Below are 17219 nucleotides of genomic sequence, written 5' to 3' on the forward strand. Positions count from 1 at the left end.
TCATGCTTGTTGGCCTCACCCTGGAAACTCCCTTTGGCTTTAACAGCAGGAAAAAAGCACATTTCAATGCATCAGTCCCTTGAGAATCAGTCATTACTGGGCATGCACAGGCTAGCTTATGTAATATTTTCCTAATATTATATAAAGGCAGGATAATTGGTAATGTGGAATTTAATAAAATTTCTCTTAGATTTTGCAAGCACTTTAAAAGTAACAGACCTAGATAATGTGATTGTTCAGAATTTATACAAATTAATCAAAGGGGTTGTGCACTTGCACTAAAAGAAGGTAATGAGGATCAGATTTCATAGAGCCATTTCCTGCTTAACTGTTCAGTGCACATGTGTCACTGCTTTTCTTCATCATCCAACAGAAGTTGTCCAAAGAAATACAACACAAGGTTAGAAGACATTTCTAATCATCCCCAGAGCTCAAGAAGGTCATGCACATAAAATATCAATTTTACAAGACACATTTCTCTCCCTTTAGATGGGTGGCTAATGTTTTAGATTTTTTTTCACACCTGACTGTTCCCTGCATCTGTTGTTTGTGTCTTCAGGATTCAGCAGAGCTCAGTGGAAATATCATGTGTGAAACTGAGAAAAATTATTATGGAAGATCTGGCTGACCTACAACAGTTTGTGCTTTATAAAACCATATGGTTTATGGAAAATATTTTCATCCTTTCAGTGATGGGAACACATCCCAGTAATGAGTAAGGGATATAAATAATGAAAAATGGATCGCTGTGTTACCATGTTTATATGATCCTTATCACTATTTAAAAAATAAATAAATAAAAATATATATAATGCTTTAACAATTAGTTTTATAAAAAAAAAAAAATAGTGAGAAAAAAGTTAAATATATATATATAGAAATTAAATCTTTTTTAATCAATTAGATAAAATTTTCAATTATAGTTTTGACTAAATAAATAATTATCAACTTCATTGTGTATTAGTAGATGAGTACGTCATTTGTTTGTGTCTGTTGAAGGCAGTCACCATCTTTTATTAATGCTCTGGCTTTGGGCTGGACTGTTGTTTGAAGATTTCAGAACAAAGCATCCCCCTGTGGTTCAGGTCAGTTTCTGTCTGCTATATTTGTGACCAGCGAGTGCTTGCCATCTTGTGATTACATTGCCACACCGCAACAAGGGAGAAGGAAAAATCTTATAATTATCTTATAATCAATTAATTTTCTAATACAATCAATGTTTTATATGATGCTTGTCAGTCAATATATTCATCTTTACACCATGGATACATGTTTGTAAACAGAGATCAGCTTTACTGTTGTTGCTTGATGACCAATTTAAATGTGTGTGTCTGTGGCGTTTTGCAGATTAGGTATGGTGCCACAGTCTGTCTGGCTGCACCTCCTCTCCCCCCTCCTTTCTTGAGCTCAGTGTCTCACCGAAGCCTCTAGAAATGAGATGGCATTTGTAACAGCATGTACACATACTGAGGATGGGTATCAAGAAAAATAAAATTTTCTTCCAGCAGAGGGCTCAGTTTACCACATGCTTTCTTTGTCTTGCTGTCAGGCCATAGACTAGAGAGAGGGGTTGTAATGCTTTATTATCAGTATATTTGTGTTAGCATAAAATAGAGATTTTTGACCGAGCTTTAAAGGGCAAAAACTGTTTTCTTGTCTGTATGTGTTCCTGTGTTAGTTAATTGTGTTTATACTACTGCTTTCAAATTTGAGGTTAGTAAGATTCTTTTGTCCCTTATACTTATCAAAGGTGCATATGATCAAAAAGGTGCAAGTGAAAAAGTGAAAAAGTGAAAATATTATTCCGATTTAAAATAATTGTTTTCTATCTGAATATATATATATATATATATATATATATGTGTGTGTGTGTGTGTGTGTGTGTGTGTGTGTGTGTGTGTGTGTTTTCATGAAATTATATTCTCAGCAGTTCCCCTTAAATTATTTAACAAACATTTGATTCTAATGTATGCAATGTGTTTAGGGGTTTGGGTTTATTATGGGGTTCTGAACCCACACTAAAACAATGATTGTAGGGGGTCAATTTACCATTCACTCTATAGCAAGGTCATTTCACATTTTTTAGGTAAACCAACCATTAATCATTACATTGTCGTTCTCTATTTCTATTCTGCTTCATTCTGTCTCTATTAATCATTTATCTTTTAAAAGCCCCTGGCATTTCATGTGTCATGAATTCACTGGAAGCTGAGGCAAAGACATTACACATATGCTAATTGCCATTGTTTGGATGTGCATTTGTTTTCCTTTTTTTTCTTTTTTGTATACATTAAAATTTAAATGTATACAACGTCATTGTATACATTTACATTGAAGTGCTGTTCTTTGGCATGATAAATTGATGCAGTTACTGTTATCTCTGACAGTACATGACATATGGGATCATGGTGGAGGTTCTCTGTGCACTGAAGTGTCTCATAACAGTCTGCCATCCTGCCATGACTAGAATCAGAGACCATGATTAGGTGATTTATATCTGATACACTGTAGTGTGAGATTTTAACATAACATGTAGGTAATGTAAAAAATTATTAATATAATAACTAATATCATATTTTTGTTGGGCAGATCATTAATAATGTGTAGAAGTGTGTGTACATTTGCATCTGAATTGATTTTTACTACAGTAAGTCAACTGTGCTGTACTAACCATTTAAATTTTGTGTCAGTAAGATTGGGTCAGTACTTTTGTTCAGCAAGGATACGCTGATCAAAAGTGTTTTTTTTATTTCTTAAAGAAACTTTTTTTAGTCAAAGAAACTAAAAAAAATGGACTGATGTTAATAAGAAATGTTTCTTGAGCAACAAATCAGCATATTAGAATGATTTCTGAAGGATCATGTGACACTGAAGATGGGAGTAATGACTGCTGAAAAACTTTGTCATCACAGCAATAAATTTCATTTTAAAATACATTCATTGTAAACTGTAATAATATTTCTCATTATTACTCTTCGCAGTATTTAAATCAAATAAATACTTTTTTCAAAAACATTAGAAAATCTTACTGAACTATAGTGTATATATTATATATGCCACTTTAATGGGCAGGCCTCATGATATTGTTACTTTATATGTTTAAATTTAGTAATATTTACTTTTTATGTAGATTTAGCTTTACAGCATGCCCATAAGTTGGCCTGGTCAGAAAAAGTCCCACTGATGTTCATATGGCCAGTCCATTTCTGACCACTGTACAGGACTTTCCGCTTGCCTGTGAGCTCATCCTATTTCTTTTAACCGAGAGCGCTGAGTCATTCTCTATATATCATGAGGCTTGCCTCATGATGTCTCCTTCCTCACCAGGGGCGTCGGACTGGGGGGGTAAAGGGTACCGAGTACCCAGGGCCCGAGGCAGGGGGGGGCCCTTAGAAGTCAGTTTTCTATACATACATATACATGCACTAACATTTGTATAGCATTTATGTACAAATAAAAAAGTTCCTGTGCAAAACTAAACTTGTATTTAGGCACTTGTATTTTGGTATATAAAAAAAAGTAATTTTCATGCTGTGCAGGGCCCCACCACCCCTCTCGAATCAATGTAAATGGTACGACCCGCAGGTCAGGTGCTTCTGCTGCGGACCTGCGGTGAAATTGAATCAGTTAATGAGACAGGAGCTGGAGTTAGGCGTGATATGAACTAGGAAGACAGGGGAAGAGTCATGTCTATCATTAAGAAAGGAAAATCGGGGCTCAAAAACGAAAAGAAAAGAATATTAAAGAGAGAAAGGCAAATGAGGGCAAGCAGTTGCTCACTCAGATTTTTGAAAAGAAAGGTGAGCTCCAAATGCATCATCGAGCATTGACATTGTTTTAACCATAAATATCTACTCCAGGTAGAATAGCATACATTTATGTTCGTACTCTATTTGAATAATATACCAATAATGTATAGTATCACATCCTTCATAGCGAGCAAACAATATTTCTGGGTAAATAACAGGGCGTGAGAAGCAGACGGAGGCGGAGCTGGGAGCTCAACACACTGCCACTCCAGACAGCTGCGCAGCTTGTCTCCTCTTCTGCTGCAGTTCTCCCCAGAGTCAGAAGTTTACATGAAAACACTGTATATTTCCCTCCATTGTCAAAATCTAACACCCGCGAAAACACAGATCGTTAGCGCCTATTTTACCGCATTGTTATGCAAATTAGTTCGCGCACGCTCTTACATTAAGTACAGGATTGTTCTCAGTTTAATGCACATCTTAATGATTGAAAAAGACTTACAGTATTTTTAAAACGTAATTCAAAGACTGAATGTCTAGTTTGGCGGTTAGTGTACCCTGTGATTCTATAGTCTGCATTTATTTTAAACAGACAAATAATCAGCAATTAACTTGTACTTAGCCTACACTTTAAAAAAGGTATTGTGACAATAGATATTGCAGCAACCATTTGAAGCCATATATTTCATTTTCAGACCCTGCAGCAGCAGGCCCATCATCATGGCCAGGTGAAAGCAGTGACAGTGAGACAAGGTGAGCTTAAATGTTAAGAGGAAATAAGGCAAAATAGGTACATTGTTATTGTACACATTTAAACTTTAAAGGGATAGTTCACCCAAAAATGAAAATTCTGTCATCATTTACTCTCCCTCAAGTTGTTCCAAACCTGTATGATTTTCCTTTCTTCTGCTAAACACAAAAGAAGATATTTTAAAGAAGGTTGGTAATTAAACAGTTGCTGGTCCCCATTGACTTCCATAGTATTTTTTTTCCTATGGAAGTCAATGGGGTCCATCAGTCGTTTGGTTACCGACTTTCTTCAAAATATCTTCTTTTGTGTTCAGCAGAAGAAAGAAAGTCATGCAGGTTTGGAACAACATGAGGGTGAGTAAATGATGGCATAATTTAGATTTTTGGGTGAATTCTCCCTTTAAACTGTAATTACTAATTACAGTTTAAAGTTTAAATGTGTACAATAACAATGTACCCATTTTGCTTATTTCCTCTTGTAGCAGAGGAAGAAATAGAAGATGAGGTTGACATTCATATAAGTGATGACAGGGAAAGTGAAGAATGTGATGAAGGTAGTCAGGAGCAGGAGGACAGAGCTGACGAGGAAAGAGAAGAGAATGAGAGACTTAGACCATTGGTATCACTATGGTATTTGGTACGGGGGCCCAGCAAGATGGTTTGTACCCAGGGCCCAAAATTTGGTGCTACGCCCCTGTTCCTCACACTCACATATCGCACACTCACGCTCACTGTTATAGCAGTCTAGAGCGAAATTTGTCAGAGATGATGCATTGAGTACAGAATGAGCCTTTGCACTGAACAAGCAAAATGCATCTGCAACAATGTTTACCACCAGATTTGAACCTCCTTAAAAGGATTATTTAGGATTAGTCTCCCATCTAAAATGAAAAAGGAAAGCAAGTATTTCATTCCCCCACTTTAGAGTCTATCTGCAGGGTTTTAAAGAAACCGTTAACCCCAAAAAATGACAATTTTGTCATCTTTTTTTTTTATGTAAAACACAAAAAGAGATGTTTAGCAGTATGTTACAGCTGCTCTTTTCCAAACAATGAAAATGAATGGACTGTCAACCTTGAAAAATGTAAAAACTGGGTGTATTTTCTTCAGCATCCTTTTTGATTTCTTTTAAAGTTGTCAGTCATGATGCTCTGCCCCTCCCCCGCATGTCTGCCTTTAACAAAATCAATTCTCAATTCCTCGATTTCTCCACCAGTAGGCAGCACTATCACCACATCTAGTCCTCCTCTCCTCCATCCCTGCCTCCACTCCCTTATCTGTCTCCTCCTCCTCCTATGGGTCATTCATGCACTGGTGTGAACCGGTGAGCGAAAGAGAAAGAGAGAGAGGGAAAGCGACAGATACGGCATAAGCAGCGGAGAGGCTGTAGCAGTAGCGTTAGCAGAAAGCGATTCACAGTCCTTCCCCTCACCCAGCCTAGCATGCAGGCCAGCACCATGGCAGCCGCAGATTCGACCAAGATGGAAGGTTTCTGGAGCAACTGGAAGTGCCAGGGTAGGAGGAAGGGGTCCTGGGGTACAGGGGATGCAAGATGGGTGTGAATGTCTTGGGACGGAGAGGATGCATGTGCATGTCTGGGGTTGATTTTTTTTTTTTTTTTTTTTTTTTTTTTTTTTAGGGGAGGTACATGTGGGATTCTGGAAGATGCTCAGACATGCCCGCATTTTTTTAAACGTTTTTTTATTTTTTGCATCGAGGCCGCCGCCATCATGGGCATATGAGAGCCAGACTGGGGTTTGAGACAGCTGGGCACACCCTTTCTCTCCTCCCTCCTCATTGTACTTAGGGGGTCCATCCTGAATTCATAGACTCTGGATGTGTTTGATTAGAATTAATAGGCAGTGGTATGCATGACTGCCTCATTTTCAGGTCAGATGCGCATTTGGATGTGGATAGTTCCATAAAGAGCTGTCGAATGCCTTTTCAAGTGTCTTCACATTTGGTTTGATTGTGCTGATCATAAAGGCCTTCAGGCTGCATTGGGAGCAGAAAGCGACAGAAGAAAAGATGAAGAGAGATGTGTGGGGTGTGGCTACCTGACTCTACAGTCAGCTCATAGTGTTGTCTATGACAACTGTTTATTCTGTGAAAGAATGGATGTGGATACATGTGCATGTGTGTTTATGTGTATAATCATAGTGAGTTTCATTAATTATCCACTGAAAGACAACTGTACATTCATGCTTTTAATAAATCCAATATCTAGACTATCACATTAGAGTACAATACCTAGATCACATTAGAGGGACTTGTGCAGGAGGAAGAAAACTAGAACGATTTAAGAGGGAGGGTTTCTGGTAGTAGCTATTTATATACTGAGCATTTGACATCTGTGACAGTTCAAGGGCTTATAAACACAAATAGATCCACAACAGTGAATGTTATGCTTCATTATGTGAGAGTATTTAAATATTTATGGCGTTCAGTCTTTGTTCCTTTCATGTTTAAGATTTCTGGAAACATTTTACAATAAAGTTCAATTATTTAACATTAGTTATCATTAGCTAATTTTTTTTACAGCATTTAGGGTAATGTTAATTTATAAATTAACTATTGTTCATTTTTAATTAATCTTCACTTATAAAACATCAAATAATGTTAATTTATACAATCTAAAATGTTAAATTGTATTAGTGTTCGTACAAATAAGCATTATCCTGGATTAATAATGTATCATGTAAAGTATTTTTCATTGTTATCTTTCATTGTTATCTTTGTCAATGCTATCTATCTGTCTGTCTGTCTGTCCGTCCGTCCGTCCGTCCGTCCGTCTATTTATCCAGTGTCATAATTGTATTTTATCATGTAATTACTTACTGTCATTAATGCATACCTGAATTAAGATACTTTGAGGCGTTTCAGCTTGGATTTGTTTGTTTGGTATTTATTGCCTCTTTTTAGTGGAGAAGACTTCTGTGTGCATTTTCTGTTAAAGTGCTCTATTGTTACTGCAACACTAAGCCATTACAAAATTAAAACAGAAATGAAGATGTTAAAAACAAAGCTTTCTCACTTTTTAAGGCCATAATTGCCAAATATGTTGCACTGTTTGATGAGGATGTCCCTGTATCAGCACAGGGTTGTATATTCTTTCTTTAGTCATGCCTGTTGGCTCAGGTTTGCTAATATCTGTGTTCTCAATGTATTGATTCAATGCTATAAAGTCAAACCGCAGCAAAGGCGCTGGCTTTTCTTCAGTCAGCAGTTTCTGTTTCTCCTCACAGTCTTTTCTCAAGTGTGCAGTTTAGTCAAAACTGTGGCGTGAATCGATTGGATTCTTGATGGTCATTTGGTACCAGGCCAAATCTCTGCAAGTTCTTCCATTAACTGCAAATCATAAAACAGATTTGATGTCCTCACTCTGACAAATGTGTTAGTCAGTTCTAGCACCATTCTTAATAATAAAAACTGGGAACCAATTGGATTAAATAAGAATGGAACGATCCAACTTACATCCCCAACTCATAAAAACCCTTTATTTCAATTATTGTTTTCAGATAGTCTTATAGTTACAATGTATACCTATGCTGGAAATATTGAACCTAGAATTAAATATGCGGTAAACACTAATGGTTATTCAATAGAGGATAAGAGGCATTTGACAGCTAGGCTTAGCACAGTGTCATATAATCTTACAGATCCTGGATCCATATCATCTTTTAGATTGTGATCAGAGAAGGATGTTGCAGAGCATCCTATTTAGCAGCCATTTTTGTTAGGTGTCATTACAACAACAGTGTTATGTAGGTCGAAGGTCTATTTTTGAGTATTCATCCCCTTTTAACCCAATTTGCTTGGTGAAATTATATGGCGCATCACATCAGACTGTGCTAATTAAATTTGAGAAAGGTGTTTGGTGTTAATTCTTCTTTGTTTGTGGTAGTCCTTGCTTTGGGTCAGAATATCCACACCAAAATACTGTCATGGCAAATCCTATAATAATAATGAACCTCATTTTAACTTACTTTCTTCTGTGGAACTCAAAAGAAGATATTTTGTAGAATGTTTGAACTGTTTTTGACAATATAATAAATGTCAGTGGGGTCCAATTTTTGGACCCCATTGACTTTCATTGTATGGGGTCCAAAATCTCACTTTTTTATTACACAAAAAGACATTCTTCAAAACATCTTCAACTGTGTTCATTGAAAACAACATGAGAGCCAGTAAATGGTGACAGAATTTTCAGTTTTATATGAACCAGTTCATATTATGCATATTCACATCCCAAATGTCATGTACTTGTGGTCTTCTTGTCTTGGTAGCTTAGTTTCTTTTTTAGGTTTTAGAAAGAGCTCAGGAGCGCCCCCTTTGTGCCCTTAATATGCACTTTCTGATGCAGGCTCTGCTGCGTAATAGTCTATGCAGGATTAGGTCGGCAAAGTGGATTCGAAGGGGGATTGTTTTAGGATAGGAAGGATCCTATGCAGCAGAGTTTTATCATGCTAGCCAGCAGTTGTTCAAGCAAGAATATATATTACATCCCTAAATTTGCTAAATATAACTTGTTTTATAGTTATAAGAGTATACATTTATGCCCTATAGACTTACACTGTCCCATATAGGGCAGTATGATGAACCAGTCTAGAAAGTGATTAAACACAGCCATTAATTACTGCAGACTCTTTCTGTCTCATTGTGGCATCCATAATGTTTTCTTCACTGTTTTACCAGGCCCATTTTGTATGTTTATCTGGGGGCTGTTTGGGATGTCACAGCATGTGATACTTCTTTGAAAGAGCTTTTATTATTGCTAGCAGAACAATGTTATTTGCCTTCTGTCTTTCTGGAGCTCCTTGTCCCATGCCAAGATTGTTGTCATCCAGATTAGTGTGTAGTGTGTAAGAATGTTAGTCACAGGCTGTCTGAAGTGATCTCTTTGTTTTAGGAGTTTGATCCACTGATGTCAAGAGCAGGCTATGTGTCTACAATGGAGCATGACCTTAAAAGAACTAAACAATCTGCATTCAGGCTTGTAGTATAAACACATATATTGTTTATGTTTATATAAATAAATTGTTTATGCATTTCTGTACGTGTTCTTTACTGGTACGGTATGTACTGTGTATTATGCAGCATGCTCTGTTGTGTAGTGCTTAATAGGTTCTTCACAGAGATGCCAGAAAGAACCAATCAGTCAAAGGTTCTTTAAAGAATGATCTCTTTCTGTGAAACAGAAAGGTTCTTTAAGGAATCATTTAGACAAAAAGGTTCTTCTATGGCATCGTGAAGCACCTTTATTTTTAAGATTGTATTTGTGAGAAGTTATACAACACTCTCAGAATAAAAGGTACAAAAGCTGTGGATGGTACCTATTCAAAGGGGTCCATATTGGTACCTTAAAAGTATGTATCAATACCTTAAGTGTACATATTGATACCTAAAAAGTACAAACATTTACTTTTTGAGAAGGTACTGCCCCAGTGACAGCTCTCATACCTTTTTTCTGAGAGTGAAGTTAAGGCTACGTGGGTTTTATTTGAATCCCACCCGAGTTAGATTAAGCTCACTGTCCTGCTACATCTCAAACTTAATTTTAGGGGATCATGGTGACATATTTATCATGAAGTGATAAATGGATCTGCTACGCTGCTGCTGCAGATCTATACAGGTGGAGCTGGGGAAGGTGAAGGGTTTCTGAAGTGCGGTACAACTGCTACAGCAAGTACTAGCGAAGTATTTAAATGTTGAGCAGCAAGCTCATTGGCTGCTGATACAAAAAGAACCAATCAGCTGTGCCATGTGATAATAATGTCATTTTGTCAGAAGAGTTTGACCTATCGGACTGTGCCATCTAGAGTTTCATGACAGAACTTTGGGATTTTTTTTTTTCAGCATAATACCTTAAGATAAATTTACTTGAAAAGCAAAATTGGGTAAGATATTAAATTTATTTAATTAATCTACTACACTGCAAAAAATAAATAATAATAATAATCAGGATTTTGTCTTTTTTCCAGTAAAAATAAGCATCCATGAAATAAGAAAAATTTACTTAAGAAGCAAAATTGAGTAAGATATTAAGTACAACTGATTAAATTTACTAGAAAAGCAAAAAAAAAAAAATGCCAATTTGCCAATACAGTATGCAAAATAAACAGAATTCACAATATATTCTCTAAAAACAAGTCTTAACATCTTATACAATTTTACTTCTCAAGTATATACTGGAAAACAAGACAAAAAATGATCAAGGAAATGATTTGCAGTGCAGTCACACAGCGCTAGCTATTTTTAGCCATTCTTGCCTCCAAGGACCGGACGGTTGTTAGCGGTTGTTCTTGAGCTTGATAAAAAGTGAAGGTCCTGCATGAACGAGGAGCATGTTGTAGTCAGCAGTGGAGCGTTTTAGCAAGAGGGTCTGTGCTTGTGTGTCTGTCATAGCAGTGTTACCTCCTGTTCCCCTCCCCCATCATTTCATCAGCACCTTATTACTCCGTCTGGCAGGCAGCGCTCAGTGGGGGGGCAAGCTTCATTGCTATGGCAACTGCATCACTGCTCACTCCACTGCACCCATCTCTTCAGTTTCCGTGGCGACCGCGCTCCCTTCATCTCAGAGCTCAACTGCCAGCTTCACGCCAACACATTTTATACAAAGCTCACCGTAATGACCCCATAAACAAGCCTTAGTGTCAGTGCATGCTGGGAAAGAGTGGGCACAATGAGCAAGTCTCCTATTGTGTGTCGATTTTCTCCTGAAAATAAATAGAGATACGTTTGTTAACCCACTCTGATGCATAGAAAACGACTGAATATTGATCTTTGGCTATAATGAGCTGTTAAATTATGATGCATGAAGCTTTACATATTGCATAAAGGAGCATCCGCCACACCTAACACAAACAAAGAATCCCACCGAGGTGTTGTTGGGATCTCTAAAAGCTCTAACTTAGCAAAGCCTAAAATAATGCTCAAGTTTTCAGGCAGTGAGTATGACAGGAAGAGGTCTGGAATGGGTGTGGTGAAACAGTGGATTGATGTTATGCGACTACAACAGAATCCTTGGCCCCAGTTGTCTGTTGGCATGTCCGTTAGATATTGCAAATCAATTAAATCACACAATGTATATAGCTGTGAGAATGTGTACAACAATACAGTAATGATGCTCACAAAAGTCCTGGCAATGCTAGGAGATTTTAGTTTGAGGCTTTCAGGGTTTTTATACTGGTAAATGATGGTTAGTAAACGATGACAGAATTTTCATTTTTTTCTTTGTCTTTAGTCCTGTTTGTTGTAAGACTGAAATTATACCAGCTTATTGGCCTGCATTAAAAACATTCAGTACCATTCAGACATTAGGATTCAGACACAATTATAGCATTACAGTCACATTTGGTCTGGCAGATTAAAGCTGGACATCACATTATATAACATTTGAAAAGAGGCGCCATGCACTGCCAGATCTGTGCACCTGGTTCCAGTCTGTTCCCATGGCCACCATACTGTCATTTGGCCAGAATTGAATGTTTCCGAGAATTTGTCTAGAAAGAACACAGAGACAGACATAAGAAGACAGGCATCGCTCTGACAGCAGATGATGAAAAAGCAGAACTTTACACTCCCATTGGCACTTTTATTGGATTTCAGTCTCACACTAATTTGCCATGTTTAGTAAATCTGGATTAAATTGTAAAATTGATCTCATAATTTCTGAGTTTCAGGGATTATATTGTAATGCCAACATGGTTATATATATATATATATATATATATATATATAGTGTTTTATATATATATATATATATATATAGTGTTTGGTAATGAGTTTTTGGCTCAAGGTCTGCATTTAAAGTCACACCAGAGGTGTTCAGCTGGGATTAGGATTTGTCTTTTAGCAGACCAGTCAAGTTCCACACTTCCACACTGACTGAATCAATCTTTTCTTTTTGAACCTTGCCTTATCCACAGAGGCATTGTCATATTAGAATAGAAAAGGTTCCTGTCCAAGCTGTTGCTATAAAATGACTTTGTTCTGTAGAACATAAAACAGTTTTGGTTACCATTGACTTCCATAATATTGACCAAAAAAAAATATCTGCTTTTATGTTCCACTGAAGAAAGAAAGTCATATCAGAATGACATGAAGGTGATCTATCCCTATAATCTCCTCTGCTTCCATGTTCTTGTGGCATAACAAAGTATTCACAGGTTTACACTACAGAATCTGAAGCAGATACTATATTTTTGTCTGTTCTGTCACAAATAAAGAGTATTCAGACATTCAGAGATTTTTTTGCATATAATGAATCAGGGACATAAACATATTTGGACATAGGCCTTCTGTCTCTTTCTGCCGGCTGAATCCAGGCATATTTTTGAATGCACTCTCATCTGTTTGTGTAATCATTTCTAATTGTGTTATCTCTGACTCAGCACTGATTCAGAGTGATTCACTACCTGTTACATCATCATAGGTCATGCCATTCAGTGGACGCTGAATTGTGGATCCTAAAACAATCAATGACAAGCAGATTTATGCCTACTGTAAACCGCTACCACACATCCTATCTGCATGATTTTGACCCCACCTGATCTTCTTTTCTCTCTCTCTCTTTTCTCTCTCTCTCTCTCTGTTCATCCAGTGATGGAGTTGCTGTACTGGAGGAACCTGAAGCAGAGTGGGTTTGTGTTTGGCAGTTTACTGCTGCTGCTCTTCTCTCTGACGCAGTTCAGTGTGGTCAGCGTGGTGGCTTATCTGGCCCTGGCTGCCCTCTCCGCAACCATCAGCTTCAGAGTCTACAAGTCTGTGCTGCAGGCTGTGCAGAAAACAGACGAGGGACATCCCTTCAAGTAAGCCTGCTGTGTGTGCACAGACTGTGTGTGTCACTCAGTCAGTTACTAACATTGTTTTATTGTGGATGCAGTGCTTATCTGGAGGTGGAGATGTCACTGTCCCATGATCAGATGCAGAAGTACGCAGAAAACGCCCAGTATTATATCAACAGCACACTGAAAGAACTGCGCAGACTGTTTCTGGTGCAGGATCTGGTGGACTCACTAAAGGTGACCCTCTGCTCAATTTAATCTACACTGGGGTTATTCGGTTAGCTGACAAATTTTCCTTAAAATGATACTTAATAGGAAAATATAGAACTGATGTGAGATGATAAAGGAATTAATTTAAGTTGATTTGAATAGGTTTCTCATACATAGATACAGCATGCATGACAAAGCATTTTCACTACTTGCCTGCTGTACACTACTGTTCAAAAGTTTGTGGTTGGTATGATTTTTTAAAATGTGTGGTTTTTTTTAAACAATCACCCAGTCTGCATTTATTTGATCAATACAGTAAAAACAGTAATATTGTGAATTATTAGTGTCATTTAAAATTTATTTAATTACAATTTTATTTAAATGTTACATTTTAAATTATATAACATTTTAATTTATTCCTGTGATTGCAAAGCTGAATTATTAGAATCGTTACTTCAGTCTTCAGTGTCACATGATCCGTCAGAAATCAATCTAATATGATGATTTGGTGCTGAAGTAACATTTTTAATTTCCTCTTATTATGTTGAAAACAGTTGTGCTGCTTAGTTTTATTATTTTGTGGAACACTTTTTTAAAATTTAAAGTTTAAAAGAACATGTCTTTATAACAATATCTTTACAGTCACCTTTGATACATTTAAAGCATCCTTACAGAATAAAAGTATTAATTTCTTTTTTTTTTACCAAAAATCTTACTGACCTCAAAATTTTGAATTTTAGAGTATCTCTGCATTTCACGAATGTTCTTTGTAAATTGTAAGGTTGTCATTTACAAAATTTGTATAAGTATAAGAGTGCATAATTGTTTGCTAATTGGTGACCTGTGAGATATATAAACAATAATAATAAGAATTAGTATAATATTAACGCAGTTTAAAACTTTATGAACTTCTACAATCCTTTAGTTTAGCTTTTAGTTTAATTTAGTTTAGTGTGTCACAGTACTGGCAGAGAAAAGCATCATAAATCATATACCTGCATAGAGTATTTGTGTGTATGAACTGCTAGTTGTGTTTGTTTGACTCAATTTGCGGTGCTGATGTGGTTGCTGACCTATCTGGGAGCCCTCTTCAATGGACTCACTCTTCTTATTATGGGTGAGGACCTTTTTTTGATTCCATATGCACCTGTAATTTGAATTATTATTGAATGTATGCTTTTTAACTTGCAGGCTACTGCAGTTACTGATTATGCACTCTTTTGTCCCATTTTTTAACATTTGCATTGCATCTTGCTTCAGTGGTGGTTTCCATGTTCTCGATGCCTGTGGTCTATGAGAAATACCAGGTCAGAGTGGCACCATTGATACCATGACTACACAATCATGTATAATTCATAAGCACTATAACTACAATGACTCATTTTTTAAATCTTTCTGTGTCTCTAGGCACAGATTGATCAGTATCTGGCCCTAATAAGAACCCAAGTCAACTCTGTGGTAGGAAAGTAAGTACTCCCTTTAAGCATGTAATATAATAAATATAATATAATATAATATAATATAACTTACATTTTTTAAATAAAGTATGTTGTGCTTACCAAGGCTGTATATTAATAAAAAATATAGTAATATTATGAAATATTATTACAATTTAATAGAAATGTTTTCTATTTGAATTTATTTTAAAATAACATTTATTCCTGTGATGGCAAAGCTGAATTTTCATCAGCCAATACTCCAGTCTTCAGTGTCACATGATCCTTCTAATCATTCTAATATAATTCTAAATCATAAATTTGATCAATTTAATATATCCTTGCTGAATAAAAATAATAATTTAATCAAACACAAAATATATAATATACAGTATAACAATATAATATAAATGTGTGTTTTTTAATATAATATAAAATAATATGAATGTGTGTTTTTGATTCAGGATCCAGGAGAAGATTCCTGGGGCCAAACGAAAGGCTGAATAGGCCCCACAGGGCCCCCTGGAGGATGCTGTGAGCCCCTGAATGCCCCATTATTGGGAGAGCTGAAAGATGATCAAGGGTTCCTCTTTGTACACACAAACACACACACACATGCACAGAAATCAGACACAAATAAACATCACTGGAACATAGTTCTACTTTGTATACATTGTGACGTCTAGAGCAACGGCTGAGCTGTGCAGGAAAAGTCCCATCCTCGCCTTGTGACCATAAAAAAAATAAAGAAAAAAAGCGATCTAGTCAGAAGTACAACTACTCAATGAATTGTAGAAGTAACCTTGAAACATATAATTCAAATCTGGCAAAAAGACTAGATGTGATTTTTTTTGTATGTGTTGCTTATAAAGTGCATGAAGTCAAGAGTCTTAAGTGCTGATGGAATCTTTTTTTTATCTTTTAAGTTCATGTGCTTTCTCAGCTGTGCTGAAAATCTCTGTAGTACGTGAATGATCTCTCCAGCTTTTTAACTCTCGAGTGACACTCTTCTTGGGAAAAAAAAAGAAGCTTTTTTGTGTCTTGGGTGTTGGGTGGGGCTTTTCCTCTTCCATCATTATATCTGTGAACATAATTAACATAACCGTCATTGTCAGCTAGACGCATGGATCTGCTGAGGTTCATTATATCTGGGCACAAACGCAACTATTTAGCAATGTTCTGATTAGATATGGTCAGCTCACTCGTAGCATTACAGTATGTTTCTTTTTCGTAGGACTCCGCTACAGAGATTTATGTTTTTAGGTGCTGTTATTGATCTTTTTTTTATATATATTACTAAACAAAAGAGAGGGAGGAGAAGGAAGCTTCAGTGAGTGATTGCCAGCTAGAATCTGTCAATATTTGTACTAAGTGTTGTTCATTCTTTTAGCCATTGACTCTTAACTATTTGCACTTAAGATGTACTCAATACTGAATGCGAAAATAAATGTTCTTAAATGTATTTCTTTATGGCTCATCTTTCATCTTTTAATATTGTCATAACCAATGATGCTGCTTTGACTGTGAATTTGTAAATAATATTTAATAGCATCTGTTTACTAAGTGCAGGCCAGAAATGATATTATCAATCCAACTGCTGATACAAATACACATATTGTTTTTTCTAATAATTTCTAAGGATAAAATACCATTGAATATATTTGAAAGTTATCATTTAGACCAAAACTGCACATTATCAAACATAAATTGTTTTTGTTAAGTCATGTATTACTGTCATGTCATGCATTACTGGAGCTTCAAGTATTGAAAATGTAGCCTGCCTGTTAGTGATGTTTGTGTTACATATGATTATTAATTAGATAATTAATTAGGACGCTACCCATCTATCAGCAGGCACTGTTGGGTGTGCCCAGTCTACCTATCTATTGTCCAAACGCAGCATCTTCGCCCCGGGAACAGGTGGGACGGACTTGGACAACAGCGCTGCTTCCGCTCGCAGGCATGACTTGCAACATACACACACACACACACACACACACACACACACACACTTCTGTTGTTTTTACAAGCTAGTTATGAATACAGTACCACACAAACACACACGTTTGCTTAGGTATCTAACTAGAGACACTGCATAGACTACAGACACTGCATATACCAAGCCAGTTATTAATAAAAAAAGCAAACCCCAACAGAAAGGTTTCTGCATTTTTTGTTACCCAATTTTTTTTTTTTTTTTTTTTTTTACCTGTCTTGATTCCTAATACACAAAAGATGACGATTGTTAGGTGCATTGGGAGGGGTAGAACCATTGTGAAGGGACAAAA

The 17219-nt window shown here is 36.5% G+C and overlaps 1 protein-coding gene across 2 annotated transcripts in view; it reads left to right on the forward strand.

Annotated features, from left to right (window-relative positions):
• LOC109090920 (reticulon-1-A-like) overlaps positions 1–16393 on the forward strand; it is a 30857-nt gene extending 14464 nt beyond the window's left edge. The window contains exons 1-7 of one of the 2 annotated variants that reach the window (XM_042746289.1): positions 5789–6014; positions 13102–13309; positions 13384–13522; positions 14543–14612; positions 14756–14802; positions 14903–14961; positions 15396–16393. In XM_042746289.1, coding sequence (XP_042602223.1) covers positions 5942–6014; positions 13102–13309; positions 13384–13522; positions 14543–14612; positions 14756–14802; positions 14903–14961; positions 15396–15438 — 639 coding nt within the window. In that variant the 5' untranslated portion in view covers positions 5789–5941 and the 3' untranslated portion in view covers positions 15439–16393. Of the gene's footprint in view, positions 1–5788; positions 6015–13101; positions 13310–13383; positions 13523–14542; positions 14613–14755; positions 14803–14902; positions 14962–15395 lie in introns of those variants that run through there. The other variant, XM_042746288.1, reaches the window with a different exon arrangement.
• Positions 16394–17219: the final 826 nt, after the last annotated feature.

This window comes from Cyprinus carpio, chromosome B20, assembly GCF_018340385.1.
Source record: "Cyprinus carpio isolate SPL01 chromosome B20, ASM1834038v1, whole genome shotgun sequence".
Classification (NCBI taxonomy): domain Eukaryota; kingdom Metazoa; phylum Chordata; class Actinopteri; order Cypriniformes; family Cyprinidae; genus Cyprinus; species Cyprinus carpio.